The following is a 21,141-nucleotide window of genomic DNA, read 5'->3' as shown; positions in this document are numbered from 1 at the left end:
CATGAGCTGCTTGTATATTTTGGAGATTAATCCTTTGTCAGTTGCTTCTACTCATTTGTTTTTTCAGCAACTATTGATGTGCCAGCCAGTGAGCCAGGCACCGAAACACAACAGTAAACCAAGGGCTCCATGTACATGTGTGATGTGATATGTTTCTGGGGGAAGTACCAGGTCCCATGAGTACACACAGGAGGGCCATGGAACCCAGACTTTGGGGTTCTAAAAAGAGTCCCAGGGGAAGTAATGCTATATTGACACTTATAAAGGGTAGAACTCGGTTTTAAGTGCAAAGACACTTGGGGATCTGAATTTTACATGCCATTGCTGTTAACTTTAGTACTGTGTACTTCCTTAGAGTTTAAAAAAAATTCTATTGTCATGGTTACCATGTTGTATTTAATACTTATTTTTTAGATGGCTCTTTCCTCTACTAGGATGTGAGGCTCTTTAGGACATGGACCATGCTTGTTTCCGTCCTCCCTTCCTTCCTTTCTTCCTTCTTCCACACCCCCATTTTATTTTTTATTTAAAATTTATTTATGCTGCATTATTTCTTTTAAAATATTATGTATATAATATGACACAGATAAAGAACAGATGTAACATAAACGTAAGCTATGCAGTATAACAATAAAGCAAACACTGTGACCCACCTTTCACTTCAAGAATTACCAGCACTGAAGCTGCCTGTGTGCTCTCCCAGATCCCATTCTCTGCCTTTCCCCAGAGGTAACTACTGTCTTCAAATGTGTGTTTTATCAATTCTTTGCATTTAAAAAATAATTTTTACCACCTTAGGTATGTGTCCCTAAAAATACGTTGGAGCACAGGGGTAAAATGTAAACGTGGAGCCATCTGCCTTTGGCTCTCCATAACTAGCACAGTGCCTAAAACTTAGTAGGTCCTTAGTAGATATTTGTGAACAGATGGATATGCCCTGCTAGAGCCTAGAAGATATTTTTATGATGCTCTACACCAAGGAGATATTGGAATTCAGTTTTAGTGAGTTTGTTCCTTTTGAGCCTTGTTGGTTTTGTCTCTTTGGGGTGCTCATAAAAGCAGGCCCCAGGAATGAGTTACATACTGTTGAATTGTTTGGGGATACTTCCAAACTACCATTTCCTACTTACCCTCCTCATTTTATCACCATGCAAACACTCTCCAGTGGTCCTAAAGAGAGTGGTCTTAATATTTTTGTAATAATCAGCTTTGCTTTTCCATTCCATTTTGGCTTTTCTTAGAACATTGTGGGGTGGGGAGGAGAGAGGTGGAGAGACTAGAGAACACCGAGTACACTTGAATTAAAAGTTGACTTGTGGGCTTCCCTGGTGGCGCAGTGGTTGAGAGTCCGCCTGCCGATGCAGGGGACACGGGTTCGTGCCCCGGTCGGGGAACATCCCACATGCCGCGGAGCGGCTGGGCCCGTGAGCCATGGCCGCTGAGACTGCGCGTCCGGAGTCTGTGCTCTGCAATGGGAGAGGCCACAACAGTGAGACGCCCGTGTACCGCAAAAAAAAAAAAAAAAAGTTGACTTGTGTCGGGGGTGGGGCAGAGGGCCTGGGCCAGCCAAGGGTTGGCCGGGGAACGCGTGCTCCGTGCCAGACGTCATTTTGAGTTGAGATCCTAGGGAAGGTTCCATTAAACAAATCCATGGCAATGCAGAACATAATTTGTGTGCAGAGTACAATCTGATCACAAGAGAGCTTCATTCTTTTTAAATGCTACGCAGCACACAAAACTCAGCAGAGAATGTTTTCAGAGGGACCTTCAAAAACATTTCGTTCAGAAGCTTGAGAGTTTAAATAGTTTTCATTGGGTTAAACAGTGGGGTGAGGTGACCATTGGAGTTTGCTGCTGGAAGCTCAGCTGGTTCGCAGAATGCCTTGCCTCTGCCCAGCGAGCACCCAGCTCTGAAGGCACAGTGGGAGAGCATGGCGTCTGGGTGAAGTCCCCTCCCTGGGAGGTGCCAGGCTCCGCTGGCCTTGCTTAGGTGTCCCAGGGCAAGAGTGCAGGAGCTGGTCCACCTGCCTCGCACCTGCTTTCTTCCAAGCCCGTCCCTCCCCTCATCCAGAAATCCTCTCTGTTGTGTTGCCAGGCCTTCTTCTGGAAACATTTCCAGGTGACTTCATTTTTCCCTGCCTCCGCAGTTCTCACTTTAGTTCCTTGAACACATGTTTGAATTAAAACAAACCCCAAGAGGCCTTCCATTGCTCCACTCACTTGTGTTCTAACACTCTGTACAGATGCCAGAAATTGCCAGAATTTACCCAGCTTGTTTATTTTTATTTTATTGACATTGGTGCTTGCAAATAAAAAATATTTGCGTTAAACATTGATTACACAGTGGTAAATGTAGCATTGATCTTGGAGCAGCTCAGTCCATTCTGATTAGATTATCCAGCTTTTCACATAGTCCTCGGGCCATACAAGAGACATTTTTTCCTTTCATTTGACTGAGATAATTCCTGTTTTGTTTTTTTGGCTCTTCGGCTGTACAGAAAATATACATATCGCCATTCAATTGTTCTTTTATGTGGGTAGAGCTACAGTCAAGTGTGTAACATAAGATGGGGTGTCTCTTAACGTTTAACTTGCTTTATGCTTTTCCTGTTTTAAATCCTTTAGTTCACCGGGGGTTTTAAATGATTTTGAACCTATGTGGTTAAGTTTGTGAACCTAAGAGCTGTGTGGAGAGGGACTCTGTAGTCAGGACTCTTTTCCCCCTTCCCTTACGGCCCAGTTTCTAACTGTAATAGTCATCTGCCTTGCCTTCCAGCCTGCAGTCGCTCCTCCAGATATTACTGCTGCAAGATCTCCATAAAGCATCACTCCGTTCATGTGAACACCCTGTTCAAAACTCGCCATGGCTCCCTCTTGCCTTCAGAGTAAAGGCCCTTAGCATAGCTTTACATTCTTCAGCTCTCTACGACTCACCCTTTTGGCTGCGTTTTCTCATCTGATCACTGTACTCCAGCCAAAGAAGGGGTTCAGTATATTCTAAATATGCCCTGTGTTTTCCTTCCTCTGGGTTTCAGCTCATGCCACCCCCGTTCACTAAAGATCTGCTTCCTTCTGCACCCCCAACAGTTGGTCGTGTTCCCCCGGCTGCTTAAGGCCCATCTCCAGTGGTATCTCTTCCCTGACATAGTCCCTACCCTCTTCCACTAACCCTGTCTGAGAGTATTTCTTCCTCCTTTGTGGTGCCTTAGTGCCCTCTCTCTGTGTTGCACTCAGCATGTCCTCTGGTATCCTAGTTGCTTGTCTCTATAGCTTGTCTCCTCCTGAAAGGAGCCTTGAGCACTGGGATTGTCTTCTCCATGTTTTCCCCCCTCCCAGTGCCTTAACCTGTGCACAGCTCAATACGTATTTGAAATGGACTGAATTGAATGCCGTCATCTTGGTTTCCAGTTCTTAGATCTTTGTGAATTCTGATGACGAGGTCCCATGAAGAGTGGACAAAGAAGAAAGCCAACTCTGGAGTCAGAAGGGCTAGCTCTGCTGTTACTAGCTTTGTGACTTGGGCAAGGCTCATCACCACTCAGAAGCTCAGTTTCCTCTTCTACACCCTGTATGTCTTTAGAACATACGTCTTTAGATTCAAGAAAATAGCAGAGATAGAGTTCTTGATGAAGTAGGCTTTTAGTACACAACGGCTAGTAATGTTGCTGTCTGCCTCTGTCATCTGTTGTTTTAGTTAGCCCTTCAAGGTTTGTGTAATCTCTAGTCCGCCGCAGCACCAGGCCGTCCGTGTTTTCATTCGTGTCATTGATAAAGCATGTTAAAATAGGATAAGGGCAAGGACGGAGCCAGGTGACACGTTACTGGAGATTTCCCTTGAGGTTGGCAGACAGTCCATTAGTCAACATCCTCTGGGTCCTGAACTGTGCTGTCATCCAATGCATATGTCACCCTTGTTCGTAAGACTTTCCTAAGTGTTGTGACTAAATGCCTACTGAATTCCAGGTAGCTGGTTTATGTGGCAGCCCCAAAGCATAACTCTTGTCAGGAAAGGAAGTGAGAATTGTTTTTTTATATCTATAGGTTCTTAGTGAACTTTTGCTGGCTTCTACTTGCCTTATTAAGGGATGGACCTTTTCTACAATTTTACTGGAGATAAACACCAAACTAAGCAGTTTATGATTTCCAGAATTTGTTTTTTCCTCTGCTTTGATAATCTGTGTACTTTCTGTCCGCCTCCAACTGGCTATCTCTCTCGCTTTGTGATTTCTCAAAAACTGGTAGTATTTCCGCAACTATTTCTGTAAGTTCTTTTAGTACCTTTCTTCCTTCATTCAGTAAATATTCTTCTGAGTCTGTTCTATACCAGGCACTGTGCTTGGTGTGGGCGATACAGTGATGAACAAGACAGAGGTCTTCCCAGACTGCATGGTTTTTGCATGCTAAATTTTGGGCTGAAAACTTGAATTTTAAGGGATTTGGGCATATGGGATGTAGGTAGGATTGGAGGGAATATTTATCCTAAGTGTAAATAACACCAGGCTGTCAACCCAACCTAAAAGGAGAGAAAGAGGAAGGTAACTCAGTAGAGGGCCTTTCCAGGAGCCATTGCTAAATACTGAGTATGGAGGAACATTTGATGTGAAATCTTTCAGGGCCACAGCAGCTACTGTGTGTTAAATGCTGCATTAGACACTGGGATGCAATAATGGATGAGTCCTCAAGGAACTGACAGTGTGCTGGGAAATTGCAGACGGTTGCAGTACAATGAGATAAATGCTCGTTAAAATTCTGGGTGAGGGGCTTCCCTGGTGGTGCAGTGGTTGAGAGTCCGCCTGCCGATGCAGGGGACACGGGTCCGTGCCCTGGTCCAGGAAGATCCCACATGCCGCGGAGCGGCTGGGCCCGTGAGCCATGACCGCTGAGCCTGCGCATCCGGAGCCTGTGCTCCGCAACGGGAGAGGCCGCAACAGTGAGAGGCCCTCGTACCGCCAAAAAAAAAAAAAAAATTCTGGGTGGGGTGAGAGCATAAAGGAAGGGCTTCTAATCTCTTTCCCAAAGGAGTTAAAGATCAAAGCTAACCTGAGACCTGAAGAACAGGTAGTAGTTAGCCAGTCCCAGAGGGACAGGAAAATAATCCAGATATGGGGGACTTGTATGGACACTCCATGCTATGGAGTTTGGACTTTATCTTAAAGGACATGGGCACCATTAAAGGGTTTCAACAGGGGAATCACCTAATGAGATTTATGCTCTGGAGCAGCGTGGAAGATGAAATGCTTGGAGCCACACAGAGCAGCTGGGACACAGTGTGTGGCTGTGTCATAATTCCAGCAAGAAATGATCATGGCCTGGGGTGGAGCGTTCAGGATGCGAAGAAGCAGACAGATCACGGAGTTACTACAGACCGATTTGAGTAGGTGGCTGCAATCTATAATTAAATATTGAAAACCAGGGCCATTTATTGTAGTGGTTCTCAGACTTTAGTGTCATAAAAGATCACCTGGGCATTTATAAAAATGTGTATTACAGGAAAGACTTGAGGAAATGTCAGTGGGCAGATCTGGGATATGAGTCAAGAATCTATTTTCAGCAAGTATCCAGGTGACACTGATGCAGATGGGCCTCAGATCACACCATCAAAACCCCCTATCTATTCGATGTTTTAAAATGGCAATCTTTTAAGTGTATTCACAATATATTAACTTCTCATTTAAGAATGAAGACTCAATCCTATTATTTTTGTTGAAAATAGGTGAATGGCTCAGCCCCATGGGTTCCTGTGCTAAAAAAAAAAAAAAGCGCTGTCTCCTGGCTAGTGTGGTCTGTGTTCGCTAAGTGTTTGCTCTCTGGTAAGGGATGCAGAGCAGAGAGTGATAATCTTATTAAGACCCCTGCTGCAGATGGTTTGTAAATAAATTTTCAAAGGTTTCAGCAAGCCCTTTACAAGAGCAAGCGAACAAGCACTTACAGGGAAGATAAAATTTCCCCAACTCTTGAAGTTTTGTGCAGGTGTGCATTCTTAGTGTTCAGGGCATATTTTGATGCATTTACTATTGTGGTATTTCTCAAGCCTAAATGCCCACCTTCAAATCCCAGCTTCACTATATACAAGCTGTTTAACCTTGAGCAAATTACCTGTTCTCTCCTTCTGTCATCTGTAAAATGGGAATAAAACTGTACCTGTTTCGTAGGCTTGATGTGAGGATTAAATGAGAATACATGTAAAGCACATTGAATAGTGTGTGAACATAATAAGCCATTTCTGACCATTACTGAGAGAAGCCAGGTGACCTGTAATAAACTCATCACTTATATTAAGAGTTTAGTCATGTAATAAAGTCTTCACCTTCTTATTTAAGTCATGGTACAGCAAGTCCTCTACATACGAACCTTCAGGTTGTGAACTTTGAAAGATGTGAACATGCGTTCCATCAACGTCAGGCATAAGTGAGATTGCAGCCTGCCCTCCATCTCCTATTGCTGAGGATCCTTCAGCTCTACCATCTCCCACATCCTCTCCCTCCTCCAGTCAGTAACTCTTCTTGCCTGTTCACTCAATGCCAGCCCTAACTAATATTTAAAAATGGGGGGCAAGTGGGAAAATAGCTCTCTGGGTTGCAGAGAAAATAATGCAATGCTGCTCTCTAGGTCCATGCTTGGGCTCCACACAGCACTACGTGACCTGAAGTCTTGGCCACTTCCTCCACTCTCTTGTCTCAGTTGGTACAGCTTACAAATGGAAATCACTAAGGAGGGGGGATGGGTATCAGTAGATCATCAAAGACTGTCAGTAGAGTGACTTCAGACAAAACTAAGGTTTTAGTATCCCTGGAGCAGGAAAAACATGTATGCTTCCTTTTCTTTTATATCCACCTGTCTGAGAAAGGTCACATGTTTACATGTTTTCTCAGAGAAGCAAAGGTAGGAATTTTAGAAATTAAAAAGATCTATGTGTCCAATAAAACTTTGAGGCCTGTGTCTTAGAAGGATTTTAAACTAGCCTGCTTCTAAATTGCATTTATCACCTCATTCCCGCCGTTGCTTCTAAATTGCATTTATCACCTCATTCCCGCCGTTGCTTCTAAATTGCGTTTATCACCTCATTCCCGCCGTTGCTTCTAAATTGCGTTTATCACCTCATTCCCGCCGTTGCTTCTCCCTCCAGTGCTGTCTCCACATGCTGTTGCCTTCACCCCGGACGCCCATCTCTATGACTCCTCCTGCTATAGTCTTGGATTGTCGTGAATAGTTTCAAAAGCTAGCTAGTTCACTGGGCATCTCCATGGAATCTTAATCCTTCCAATAGGGAATAGTATTTTCCTTTGTTGGCCGCTTTTAGCATCTAATTTATATTCCTCCTAAGACATTTGCATCTTTCTGAAGACAGGGTTGGCATCTCAACTTGACATTCGCTAGGTGTGCAGAGAGCTGTGGGATGTACAGATATGAACTGGTGAAATCTTGCCCTTGTAGAGATGTTGTCTCCTGAGTGTGTTATTTGTGACCCCCCAGACCCTACAAAAAGGTTCGCTGATTAGCTCTCTATTGTTTAGTGTGCTTGAGGCTTTCCTGTGAAATTGGAGAGTTTAGTTAATACAGCCCAAGTCTGAGGATGTACTCGTTGATTTACAATCTAAAGGGATGAGGAAGAATCTTTACCACACTCCTGTCAGAATCTTTTTCTGTTTGTTTATTTTCTTGCTTGTTTTGAATCCTTGCTCACCACTCACACCCCACACCAGCCTCACCTCACTCCTGGCCTCTGCTCCAAGTCCTCCCTGATTTTGGCCTTTCATGTGTTGGGACCCAGATGTGATTCAGAGAGGGAGATCGTGAGAAGAAAAATAAAAATGATAGCAATATCTTAAAATGCTTACCGAGTTCTAGGCACTACCTTTTACATGCTTTTACATATATTAGTTTACATAATCCGTACAACAACTCTGTAGGAAGGATACTGTTATCATTCTCCTTCCATAGAAGAAGGTGAGGCACAGAGAGGCTAAGTGCCTTTCCCAAGGTCACACAGCTAGTAACGGAGGCTACTAAACTATATTACCTCATAAAAAGTGAAGAGAAACAACTTCATGGGGATTGAAAATGTGAGACAGAAAGAGAAAGGACAGATTATTTAGGAACCAAGGTGAAAGGATGTCAAGATATTAGAAGTGGAGCACGGCCAAGTGCTGACAAGGTCCAGTGATGTAACTCCACTGGTGGACTGTTTAAATGGAGCAAAGGGCAAGGTCAGTGCTGCTGCGAAAGTCAAGGGAGTGAGGTCCTGTGAGATGCGGCTTCAGTGGGGGAGGTGGGTGGGTGGTGGCCCCCCAGGAGCCTGTGAGCGGAGAGCAGACCTTGAGTGGTGTGCCCTGCAGGCCGTTCATAGCCGTGACGGTGACGAGGCTGAGGGGAGGCCATCAAGGCTGTTAGGTCTTGGAGTCAATGTTAAAAACTGTGCTTAAGGACAGAGTGAGGTTTAAAGAAAAAAAAAAAAAAAGAAAGAAATGCTGTTTTAGAACCCTCTTGCATGTCTCTGCAGCAAATTATAAATTATGTCATCTTCTTCCTGGCAAGTGGGTGATTCTGTTCCACTCATGGTCTCAAACTGCTTTCAGACAGCACTGTCTCAGCCTTACTAAGGGTGGAAAATGAGGGGACTTGGAGAAAGATCCATCCTTTCCTTCTCCCTTATACTCTGGACTTAGAGTCCCAGACACAAATCCCAGCCCTGCTCTGACTTTGTAGTGCTGGTGGCATATCCGTCCCCAGTTCTCTCTCCCACCCCTTCACCATCTCCTTCCTCCCCTGTCAACTGTCCCCACGATGACACCCCTGCTCCGAACCCACCACTGCCACCTTGAGTGCTACTTTTCCCTGATTTAGGTTTTGCTGCCAGACGCGGAGGGCAGGCACCTCATTTTGGTAAACACTGGATAAACACTTCTCCTTAAATAGAAGCAGCAGGCTCACTAGCTGGCTTTTTTTTAAGTGGGAGAAATTCAGTTGAGTAAATTCGACAAATCAAAGATGAGGAAAATGTAAGAGTGAAAACTTTTTCCAGGAGGATTTGCTCTTGCTATAACCAGGCCCCCAAGATAATCAATATAGATGAAGTTCATGGCCACTGTGGACGCAACCCTTCCCAGACCCATTTAGTGGGGGAGAGGGTTGCCCCTCAAGCCCACCTTCTTAAGGGCCTGTGCCCAATGCTTGTTCAGCGTGGGAGGCTCCGCATGCCTGTATGGTTCCTTTGGTGCCACTCAGCCTGTCGGCCAGGGACACCTTGACCACACCAGAGGCAGCAGGTTAGGGCTGATGGGATGACCCAGAGGAGAGCTGGCTGGATTGCGCGGCGTTTCTCTCCGCTGAATGATGTTTGACACCCCCAAGTCCAAACTGCTCGGTCCTTCCTCTTTAAAACAGGATTATGAGGATTTCAAACCATAGACCAACTGCTAAGTATCCTACTAGCTTTACAAACGAACATGTGTGCACTTGAGTTTGGCTGGAACTGGTACCTTCTGTATGTCCCCGCTTCCCTTCCAATCCTCTGAAAATGCGTTTAGCCCAGGAAGGGGCTTCTGGAGAGCTGTGAGGGACCAGATCAGTCTGTAAGTTCGACTCTTCTCTCCTGTGTGCCTCGCCCTTGAATGAATGAACTCGTGTTGGCAGCCTGGCCACCTTAACTTCTGCTCACTCACCTTCCACTTCCCATCGAAGAAAGCTCTTGCAGTTTGGCTGGACTGGACACAGTATGTCCATGACCATCTGCTGCAAAATCATCTATAGTAATTATGTAAAATGCAGATTCCTGGGTTCCCCCGACCTTCTGAAGTGGAATTTCTGTGCGTGTTGCCCAGAAATCTGCACTATTATTCAACTTCCCAAGTGACCCTTATGCATAGTAAGGTTTAGAAATCATTGCATTATTAATAATAATTATAAGATTAATATTTATGAGCATGTCAAACACTTTCCATGCATTTCACTTCCCATTCATTTCAACTTCACAACAAATCAACAAGGTAGGAATCACCCACCTAGAGCAGGGCCTGACGCATGGCACATGGCAGATGCTCAATAAATTTTTGTTAAACAATAAATTAACCTTAATATATATATATATATATATATATATATATACATACATATATGTATGTATATACATAAATAAGGAAACTAAGGGTTAGAGAGGTTAAAAACACTTGGCCAGGAACACATAGATAGTGAGAGGTGTAGCCAGGCTTTGTAGAGCCTTCTTTGGGTAGAGCTTGTTGGTGTGTGAACTTGCAGGCTGGCGCCCCCTTCTGGTGATGCTGAGTTGTGCCTGGCAGCGGTGCTGGAGGACCCCAGAAGATCTGATGGGCCTTGGGTTGAATTGATGGATCTCTTCTCTAGCGTCCCCTCTTGGCCATCTCTGGTGAATTGACACGGTCGCTTATTTATTTATTACTAACGACGAGAGGAGGCCCAGGGAAGCTGGGTGGTCATTCATGAAGCCAAACAGCACCCATTCTCCCTTCCTGTACTCTGCTGAGGTTGGCCAGTGCAGTCTTAATTTTCCTGGGGAGTGAGGCAGAGGAGACTAGTTAGATCCTGAGTCCCTGAGGGAGATTAATAGGCTTTTGCCTTGCTCAGAAACATTCACTTCCTCCTTCCCTCTTGAAGTTTCTTTACACCCTCTTTGCGTATCAGTTCTTTCATCTACTTTTCTTGGTCGGCAGGTAGACTGTCTGTATTTCTGCCAAGGACAGGTGGCTGAGCCAGGCCAAGATAAAGGAGTGACCATGATGGAGCTGTCTTTGACCTTTCGGCCCTCTTGTGTCTCCTCTTCCATGCTCCCTCTCTCCCTTTCTCCGGGGACTGGCCTTGTCAAGACTTGAGCTGCAAACCTGTGTGCATTAACCCAGGGGAAACTCTAGAGATATTTGGAGGCATCCATGGGGAGTTTGTTTTAGAACCATGGATCTTTATACATACTCTATTATGTACACACACACACACACACACACACACGGTTAAAAATACAAACATGCTCTCCACTGAGGGAAGACCATCTTTTGTAAAGAGTGACTATAAAAATGCCTGACTTGAGTGAGATAAGGCATGTCCTATTGTGGGGCTTTTTAAGGGAAAGGGCTTCTGGACCTCAAGCCACTGTACCAGTAATGCTAGTTAGAAATAATAAAAGCTAACATATATTGAGTGCTTGCTATGTGCCAGACACTGTTCTAATTTCTTTGTATGTTTCACCTAATCCCCACAATCCCTTAGCAATACCCACTATTAATATCTTCATCCCTATTTTACAGATGAAGAAACTGAGGCAGGGAGAGGGTAAACAACTTGCTCAAAGCTCCAGAGAGTTAGTAGAAGAGCTATGATTCAAACCCAAGTGGCTTGACTCCAAAGCCCTCTTAATACTGCACTATATGATGTGATTATTTTATTTTTATTTTTAAAATTTATTTATTTTTGGCTGTGTTGGGTGTTTGTTGCTGCACGTGGGCTTTCTCTAGTTGTGGTGAGCAGGGGCTCCTCTTCCTTGTGGTGCACAGGCTTCTCATTGCGATGGTTTCTTTTGTTGCAGAGCGTGGACTTTAGGTGCACAGGCTTCAGTAGTTGTGGCGCACAGGCTTCAGTAGTTGTGACGCACAGGCATCAGTAGTTGTGACGCACAGGCTTAGTTGCTCCACGGCAAGTGGGATCTTCCCAGACCAGAGATCAAACCCATGTCCCCTGCATTGGCAGGCGGATTCTTAACCACTGCACCACCAGGGAAGTCCATGATTACTTTTATTATATAATGATTTTCCTTTAAAAATTTTAGATTTTTTTAAGGAAAAAAGAAAAAAAATCAATTGTCCATAATTGCACTGTACCCCTATTTATAATTTTTATAACAAGGGTAATATAAGCACATGGTTAGAAAAGCCAAATGGCTCAGGAAGTTATAAAATGAAAATAAGAGTCTCTTTATATCCTCACTGTCCTATTTTCAAGGGAAACCATTATTAACAAATCTCTATTTTGTCCCTCAAGAAAAATGTTCTATGCATGTAGCAAGTTATATATTATTTAAAGAATTGTTTACACAGAGCAAGCATGCCACACCCACTCCTATGCATCTTGTTTTTCTTGTCTAATAAAAAACAGGTCTTCCGGATCTTTTCACTTCAGCACACACAGGTTCATGTCACCCCTTTTCATGATTGCAGAGTATTCTCTTAGGTTGCTATACCACCTGACTTAACCAGTCAGTATTGAAGGACAATTTACTTGTCTTTTTGAATGCTTATGTGCAGGATAAGTTCCTAGCAGTAGTTTCCTTGTTTATGTACATTGCACCAATTCACACTCTCGTTAAATCTTATCAGTGTTTTGCCCCAAACCCTTAACAGACCAGTGTTATCAAACTTTGATTTTCTTTTTTTGCCAGTCTGATGGAAAAAATCTTTTTTTCATTTACATTTTTAATTTTATAAGTGAGGTTGTATGGCTTTTCAGGTATATTGGTTGTTTATTTTTCTTTCTTTGCCATCTGCCTGTTCATGTCCTTTGCCCATTTTTCTGTGGGGTTTTGGGTTTTTTTTTTTTTTTTTTTTTTTTTTTTTGCTGATTTAATATGATTTTGGGTGGCCTGGGCCTGCAGTGGCTTGAAGCAGGGTTTCAGTTCCCAGCCAGTGATTGAGGTCAGGCCACAATGGTGAGAGCACCAAATCCTAGCCACTAGACGAGTGGTCAGTGACAAGGCCCTGGCCCTATGGCTTTGCAGAAAAGGAATTCCCACAGACAGAAAGTAGTGAAACAAGTGAAGTATTTATTAGGAGAAAAAAGAAGTGCAGTTATGTGTGGATAGACACACAGGCGGGCTCAGAGAGAGAGTCGTGCCCTCATGGCAGTTTGAATCACTTTTATGGGGCATTTCTCCCGGGTTTCCTTTGACCAATCATTTTGATCTGCCTGGTTCAAAGTCCGTATCTGGTATATCTCAGGATTTTCTCAGTTGTGTGCGCGCATCTCTTAGCCAAGATGGATTCTACCGAAGAGATCTATGGGTAGGTTGGCATCCCTCCCCTTTTGACCTCCAAGGAGCCTTTCTGCACATGTGTAGTCAGGGAGGTCTCCTGACTTTGAAAATGAGGACTGTGTGGTCTCTTATCTTCTATCTGGGCAGGGCCCAGTCTCCTCTCTCAATTGTCCTCTTATTCCCATCTCGGCGGCGTATCAGTCCACAAGAAATGAAGTCAAACCATGTGCCCTGGGGGCCCATCTGCTTCCTGCCTCAGTTTGAGCTTTTGGTAAATTAAGGAAATTAGCCTTTTGTCTACAAATATGTTATAAATATTTTCTTTCAGTTTATTTGTCTTTGACTTTGACTGCTATTTTATTTTTATGTGGTTAGATTTATGTTTATAGTTAGATTTATCAGTACAGAATTATTCACTTCTACATACTTTAAATTTGAACTTCTGTTTTTATTTATTTACTTACTTACTTATTTAAACAACTACCACCACCTGGTGAGGGCTGAGCTTTTTCTGTTTAATATTTATTTATTTACTTGGCTGCTCCAGGTCTTAGTTGCAGCTCGTGGAGTCTTCATTGCAGCACGTGGGATCTTTAGTTACAGCATGTGGGATCTAATTCCCTGACCAGGGATGGAACCCAGGCCCCCTGCATTGGGAGTGTGGAGCCTTAACCACTGGACCACCAGGGAAGTCCCTGAACGTCTGTTTTTAAATGTTTACATATATGCTTTTAACTGGATGGCAGCTCCATACGGACATCAATCAGAATGAAGATAAATCTTTTCTGAAATTATGATAAAATGGAAATGGTATTTACAATTTTTCAGAAAGACATGTCCTGATATGCAAGAAAACATATATATATATATGTTTTTTTCTGAGATAAACACCTATGGGGGTTCTGGGAATAGTTTGCAAAAGCTAAAACAAAAATCCTCTTTAGGCTGTGAAGCATTTTTTGGATTCCTTTGCTGGGCCCGCAAAGCTCTGCAGCTAAGAGTCAGTGCTACTGAACATACTCAGAGTAGCTCCTGCTGTGATTACATGTGTCCACTGCTCCAGCTGTTCCTTCATAGTGCTGCTTGGTTGCAGTGACAATGGCTTCTCTCTCCTCTCTAGAGACCTTTAAATAAAAGATCTGTGTATCTGTGTGGGGGGACGGGGGATGGGAGGATGAATTGATGGGGGACTGTTTTGTTTTGTTTTTGTTTTAATTTGCTGCTTCTATTTGAGGTGGGGATATAGGTGGCCAACCTGAATTAATTTGATAGCTTTGTGGTGACAGAGGATAAAGGAAGGTTTGGGGCTGCTTAAAGCAGTGGTTTAGGATGGCTTAATACAGCTTCGTAGACGTCAGGATGGCTCTGTTCTCAGAGGCCTGTGATGTTCTGATGTATGAGGAATCCACAGTCTCCTGAAAGGAGGCAAAAATAATAACGTCCTAAGAGACTGAATCACAGGCAGTGTTTTAAAAAAATACATCTAGTTATCAGTTTTTGCCCATATTCTTTTTGTTTCCATTTACCCTTCCTTCTCTAATTCCCGGCCTTACCATCACATGCACAGAATGCTTATTACCCTAAGGTTATGAATAAAAGTAAAGCCTCTCAAGAGGATCCAGCAGGACTACTGAACAAAAAACATAGCTCCCTGATAGTTGGAAAGCCCGCTGCAGGGTGTGTAATCACCAGGACGTTGGCATCACAACTATCTTAAAGGTCATCAAGTGCATCCTCCCTGTTTAGTCCTGGAGCCCTGCTCCGCCAACCCCAGCAGCTGATCGGAGACAGTATTGATGAGGACGACTTGGATATGCATATTTTTAAATTCCCTTCAGCTTTTCAAGCACAGCTCTTCAATGGCCAAATACTGTTTCCTGTGCTTTGTCGAAGTATTCCCTGTGGCATCAGAGATTTACCAATCAGGTGTCTACACACGGGCAGATGGGGGCAAACACTTCCTTGTCCACCAAAACTGCTTTTGGCTAATGCCGTCCAAAAAATCCCTATGGAATATATACTAAAAGTCTTAAAATGAGTATATACTATGGCTTAAATATTCTACTTTTAGGAATTTATTCTAAGGAAATAATCAAACAAGGATGTAAATTTGTATGCCCAAGGATAGCCATTAAGCCCGTGTTTAAGAGCATGGACCCTGGGCTTCCCTGGTGGCGCAGTGGTTAAGTATCTGCCTGCCAATGCAGGGGACACAGGTTCGAGCCCTGGTCCGGGAAGATCCCACATGCTGCGGAGCAACTAAGCCCATGCGCCACAACTACTGAGCCTGCGCTCTAGAGCCCACGTGCCACAACTACTGAAGCCTGTGCACCTAGAGCCTGTGCTCCACAACAAGAGAAGCCACCGCAATGAAAAGCCCATGAACCTCAATGAAGAGTAGCCCCTGCTCACCACAACTAGAGAAAGCCCACGCGCACCAATGAAGACCCAACACAGCCAAAAATAAGTAATTAACTTTAAAAAAAAGATATAATTAAAAAAAAAAAAGAGCATGGACTCTGGGGTCAGATGGCCTGGTTTCCCTCTTGGCTCTACTTCTTATTAGTTGTGTCACCTGGTGAGTGTCACTCAACTTCTCTGCCTTAGCTGTCCCTACCTCATAGGGTCTGTCCTGTCAGGAGAAATAAATGAATATGTAAAAGATGCTCAGGATGGTTTCTGGCACATAGTTTTTGCTTCTAGTGATAGAAAAATTGGACATAGCCTACATATTCATTGATTTAATAAAACAAATGTGCCATGTTTTAAAGATATTCACATATTAAAAGAAAAACAATTAGGTTGCATAATAATGTATTAAGTATGAATGCTGAATAGTTACATGCCAAAAGGTTATTTTTTGGTGATGGAATTATAGACTATACTTTTCCCTCTGCATCGTTGCTGTTTTCTAAATTTTCCACAAAGAAGACGTATAGTATAATAAAAGTTGTCTTTTTAGCCCCTGCAGAATAATAATAACAGCTAACATTTATTGAGAGCTTACAATAGATCAGGTGTTTTTCTAAGATGGCAGATAGATATTCATTGCTTACAATAACCCTACGAGGCAGGTGCTATGATCATCAATCTCCATTTCACAGATTAAGAAATTGAGGCAGAGGGAGGTGAAGTAATGTGCCTATGTCTTCCATCTAGCAAGTAGTAGAGGTGGGGCTTGAACCTGGGCTGTCTGACTCAGGGCCTATGTTTTTAGGTTAGGAACTCTTTGTATGATTCTAGTAACCCAAAAGAGCACTGAACTACATACTGCACCCATGACAATCACCTAGTTGCACCCATGACAGTCACCTAGTTGCACCCATGACAATCACCTAGTTGCACCCATGACAATCACCTAGTTGCATACACTTTTTAAAGGAAATGCATTAAGGAGGGTCTCTCCTTCCCGGTGTCTTTGTTGCCAGGTAATAGACAAATAAGAGGTTTTCAGGCCTCCAGCCTTCTTCTGAGTTTTCTTAGTAAATGGGGAGAATATATTCAGATCACACAGTAAAACTGACTTTTCTGTGTATCCCTTAAAAAGAGTGCATGGGGGCTTCCCTGGTGGCGCAGTGGTTGAGAATCTGCCTGCTAATGCAGGGGACACGGGTTCGAGCCCTGGTCTGGGAGGATCCCACATGCCGCGGAGCAACTAGGCCCGTGAGCCACAACTACTGAGCCTGCGCGTCTGGAGCCTGTGCTCCACAACAAGAGAGGCTGCAATAGTGAGAGGCCTGCGCACCGCGATGAAGAGTGGCCCCCGCTCGCCGTAACTAGAGAAAGCCCTTGCACAGAAACCAAGACCCAACACAGCAAAAAAAATAAATTAATTAATAATTTTAAAAAAAGACTTCAGAGCAAAGAAAACAAAAAAATTCAAGAGAGAATGAATTTAAAAGAAAAAAAAAGAGTGCATGGACTTTACATGGCAATAAGCAAACTGGAAATAGTTTATATTTTTAAAAATCATAAACAGAAATAGTTAAGTAGCATATACATGTTTCACTATCATAGTACTCAAACAGTAAAGAGTCAATCTAGTGAGTGCCAGGAGCAATAAAGTTTAGAACAAAGTTGTCCCTTCAGTTCAGGGTACATAATTACTGCAGATCAGAGGCATCGTGGGGTAACAATGGCTTTTCAGCAATTGTCTGTTTCTGTTCTAGAACTTCCGTTTTCATGCAGGCAGTTAAATTGTAATTGATGGATTTTTGCAAACCTTTTAAAGAGTGAAAATTGGGTGTTTCGGAGTAATAATTTTACATTAGAAAATAGTATCTTACACCTGGTGGCTGCAAACATAGGATCTATTTTTGAAAACTGTCCATCTTTATCATTTAATTACCAACGCGGTAATGTACTAGCAGACAAGTCTGGTTGAATTAGGCTGTCAGGACTGGTGTGTTCCTGGACAGCACTACCAATCATGAGTCCTTGAGACTGTTAAATACTACAGGTTAGCCAACACAGTACCCAGAGGCAGCTAATTAGGTTCAGGGAGCGTCTGGGAGTTCATTACATCGTTAGACAAAGTCTCTGAAATCCAGAAGGAATAGCCAGTCCCAGTTCTGATAAATTGCTACCTTAATCCTCCCAGAATTCTGCGGGAGTTGGGATTCACTGCTGTCATCTGCACTAAGGGGTCTTTCTTGATCTATTTCCCAGAAGAGGCTGACCTTCCTGAGAGGTCCTAGAAACCAGGGAAGGGATTTTTCTCTCTCTTTGCTTTGCTGTCATTGACGTACCCCTCCAGCAACACTAAAACACCCCATTAGTGAGAGCACCTGTCCACCAGTGGGCTGGTCTGGCTGCATCTTGTCCCTATGGCTCATCTTGACTGTGGGGGAGATGGCAGTTTATGGAGGAACCTCTTCTGCCCATGCTTCTAACCACTGCCTTCCTGAGGACATGTTATCACAGGGGTATGATGGGATTTGGTCCTGGACAGGATTCGTCACCCACAAGTCTTGGACAAATAAATCAGCTTTGGTTTCCTCAATAGTAGAAGAGTGAGATTAATACCTGCCTTACCAAGCTGTCAAGATTAACAGATAAGTATGGAAAGAACTTTGAACAGGGCCTGGAACCTAGTGTGCTCTCAATAAAGACTTGTGGTTATCAATAAATGATGATTACTGATCACTGCTTGTTAGAAATGCAAGGGATTTAGATTATTCATATTTTCCTCAACTCAGAAATGTGATCTGGCTCTGGGTTTTAGACCAGAAGAGTCACAAATTGTGGCATACGAGTTGAGAAGCAAGGTCAAATAAAATTGTGTACCTATCAGATTGATTTTTCCAAAAACATCTGGAATTTCTTCTTTAAAAAAAAAAAATCCTGGTTCTCTTCCTCCTCTTGTTCTGTTACCTCTTCCATGCCCCTGCACTTCCCCAGGCAATCCATGGAATGTTTTCATTATTACTATTTCAGAACTATGTATTCTTTTTGTTAAAAATGAATTTATATTAGTTATTCTACCACACAGCATGTTTCCAATTACACACTGAACTCTAGTCTGTGCTCAAATGTAACGTGATGTTTGTAAACTAATAAACCCCACCACTCACCCCCAAAACTATTCAAATTTCAATTTCATTCACAGCTTCTGTCACTGTCACTGTGAACTTTTTTCACTCTCTTTGGAAAAGTTCAGTTCCTGCTATTTGTTAAGGTTCTGTTCTTCATAGAAAAACTGCAGCTGCAGCCAGAGAAGGTGGATAATCAGATAGTGCCGGTTGGAGCAGTTATCTGGAGCCCAGGCTTTCCCCATGACAGCTTCTAGGCGGTTGCTTATCTCCAGACCCTAACGTGCCAAAGTCAAGTACGGCTAGACGACTACAAAGCCTAAAGATAAACTCTCTGGGAAAAACTTCTTTGGGGGTGACGAGCAGGCTTTTCATTCTGCTGAACGTTGGGGCCGGCACCTTGATGTCCCCGGCAGTGCTGGCGCGCAGGGAGAGGCGGGCACTGGGGCCGGACCCGGGTCACCGCTGCTCCTCTGCAGGAAGCCGGCATCTATGAAACCTGCCTCACTGTGCTCCCAAGCTGTGCTTATGAAACGACGCCCTCATGCCTGCGCCTTCTCTCGTCTGCTTTGCGGAAAACGCTGGGAGCCTGGGAGCGCTGGAACCCGGCCACTTGCTGAGTCCGTGTGCAAACGCGGGGAGCCAGGGCCGTCGGAGGGCAGGGAACTGGCCAGCGTGTTCTCGGGTTTCATTTCCTTCATGCTTCTCTCCCCCTTTGTTTTTCAGGTAGCGAAGCCGATTTTAGCTCCTCGAGCAGCACGGGCAGCATCTCGGCTCCTGAGGTCCACATGTCTGCTGCGGGAAGCAAGCGGTCCTCTTTCTCACGCAAGTAGGCCCGCCTCCTGCCTCCTGCTCTGTAATTGTTAAGACGCTTTACACGGGCGACTGACCTGTACTTTATGTTTCTCTAGAACCACCTGGATTACTGTGCGTTCCGATTTTATGCTTATTCAGTGAGTGCTTTTTGTTTGGCTGGCTTTTACAGTGATTCACAGTTGGTACTTTTCCCAACCTCACCTACCTCGGTCACGACGTGGTTGCCCTGTGTTCCTCCGCCCGCGACGCCCTCTCGTGCAGCCCTGGCGCCTTCCCTCCCTGCTCTCTCCTTCCCTCACCCACCTGTGTGCTCACCTGAGGACCAGGCTAGTCGGCTCCCACTTCCCACAGTGCCGCCTTCATGAATCTGTCCTCTTAGCTGTAAAGCCTCTGACTTCACCCTTTCTTTCCTCTAGCTGAGCTTCCTTTTTTGTCTTTGTGAAAGAAGCATAGTGACCCTCTGGCCACCTCCAACGTTCACTTGGGGAAGGGGTGAAGAAAGTATGGAGTTCATAGGCCTGGGTGCCCCCTACCCACCGAAAGAGGCAGTAGAATAGAATAGCTAAGTGTGAGGGCTCTGGAGCCAGGCTACCTTGGTTTGAATGCCAGCTCCACCATCTACAGGCTGTGTGGCCCTGAGCAAGTTGCTCAACTTCTCTACGCCTCAGTTTTCTCACCTGGAAAATAGGGCTACAGTCATACCCACCTGGTAGGTTAAATTAGTTAGTTCAGGTAAAGTGTGAGGTCATTGCTTGAAGCATAGTAGACATCAGCAGGTGTTCGCCATTGGTGCTGTTTGGACTGGGGGAGAGAAGGACTGTGAGGGAAATGGGAGCCACTGTTCACGTTTGGCGGGACAGCTGGTCAGCCCCAGGATTCTCTGCTGCCGTCAGTGGCTTCATTTATTCATTCAATACGTATTTATTGAGCATCTACTGTGAGGCGGTTTCTAGAGATAAGGCAGTAAACAAAACTTATGAAAAACTATTTTCATTCTAGTAGAGAAAGAAGGATAATAAATGCATATAAATAATATATATATATTTTTTAAATACAGGGAAAGGATATGGAGGGTAATAGGATGTTTGGTATATTCTAGATAGGCTGGTTCCTGCAGACTCTGTGATGAGGTGAGCTCTGGGCAGGGACCTGAACAAACTGATGGAGTGAGCCACACGACACAGGGGTGACTGTCACTTGACTGTCCTGGGCTGCAGTGTCCAAAAGTGTAAAAAGGAGATTGGACCACATTATTTTTAAGGTTCCTTGCTGAAGAAAAGTTGTTTCGTTTCTAAAAGCTTGCATTTCCAGGACTGAGCAAGCAAATGTTTCCCACTTCTCTTAGGTGAGCAGACGATACGGCTGATATTTATAAAGGGACCTGAGATCCCCAGTGCAGAGTATTATTGTTAAAGCTGAAGCCAAACAAACTTGTAACTAAAGACTGAAGTCCACAGTGAAGAAGCACAATTGTTCTTCAAAATAGATAAATACCATTTATTTTGGAAATAAAGTGCCTCTGGGATCACAGGATGTAACTATAAACATTCTCTGTACAAATCAGACGTGGCTTGCTCTGAGAATAAGCCATTTATCTCACCCATTCAAGAAATTAGCACATACCCATGGTACAAGGCATCAAAGAACGGAGAGGCAAAAGAAAAAAGAAAAGGCCTGAAGAGCAAGCCAATTTTGTTAAGCATTTCAAAGGAATTTGTGTTTGTGGTTAAATTCCAAGGTAATGTCAGTTATACTGAGTGACTTAGAGAAAATATTCTAGTCTGGAATCCATGAATTCTCTCA

The 21,141-nt window shown here is 43.9% G+C and overlaps 1 protein-coding gene across 3 annotated transcripts in view; it reads left to right on the top strand.

Annotated features, from left to right (window-relative positions):
• Positions 1-21,141, top strand: part of SYBU (syntabulin) — a 71,145-nt gene that overhangs the window by 39,636 nt on the left and 10,368 nt on the right. For all 3 annotated transcript variants that reach the window (XM_060115794.1, XM_060115793.1, XM_060115795.1), the window contains one exon: positions 19,249-19,351. In XM_060115794.1, the coding sequence (XP_059971777.1) occupies positions 19,249-19,351 (103 nt within the window). The remainder of the gene's footprint in view (positions 1-19,248; positions 19,352-21,141) is intronic.

This window comes from Mesoplodon densirostris, chromosome 13, assembly GCF_025265405.1.
Source record: "Mesoplodon densirostris isolate mMesDen1 chromosome 13, mMesDen1 primary haplotype, whole genome shotgun sequence".
NCBI classification, from domain to species: Eukaryota; Metazoa; Chordata; class Mammalia; order Artiodactyla; family Ziphiidae; genus Mesoplodon; species Mesoplodon densirostris.
Note: the sequence above shows the minus strand (reverse complement) of the source record. Positions and strands in the feature narration are given on the sequence as shown.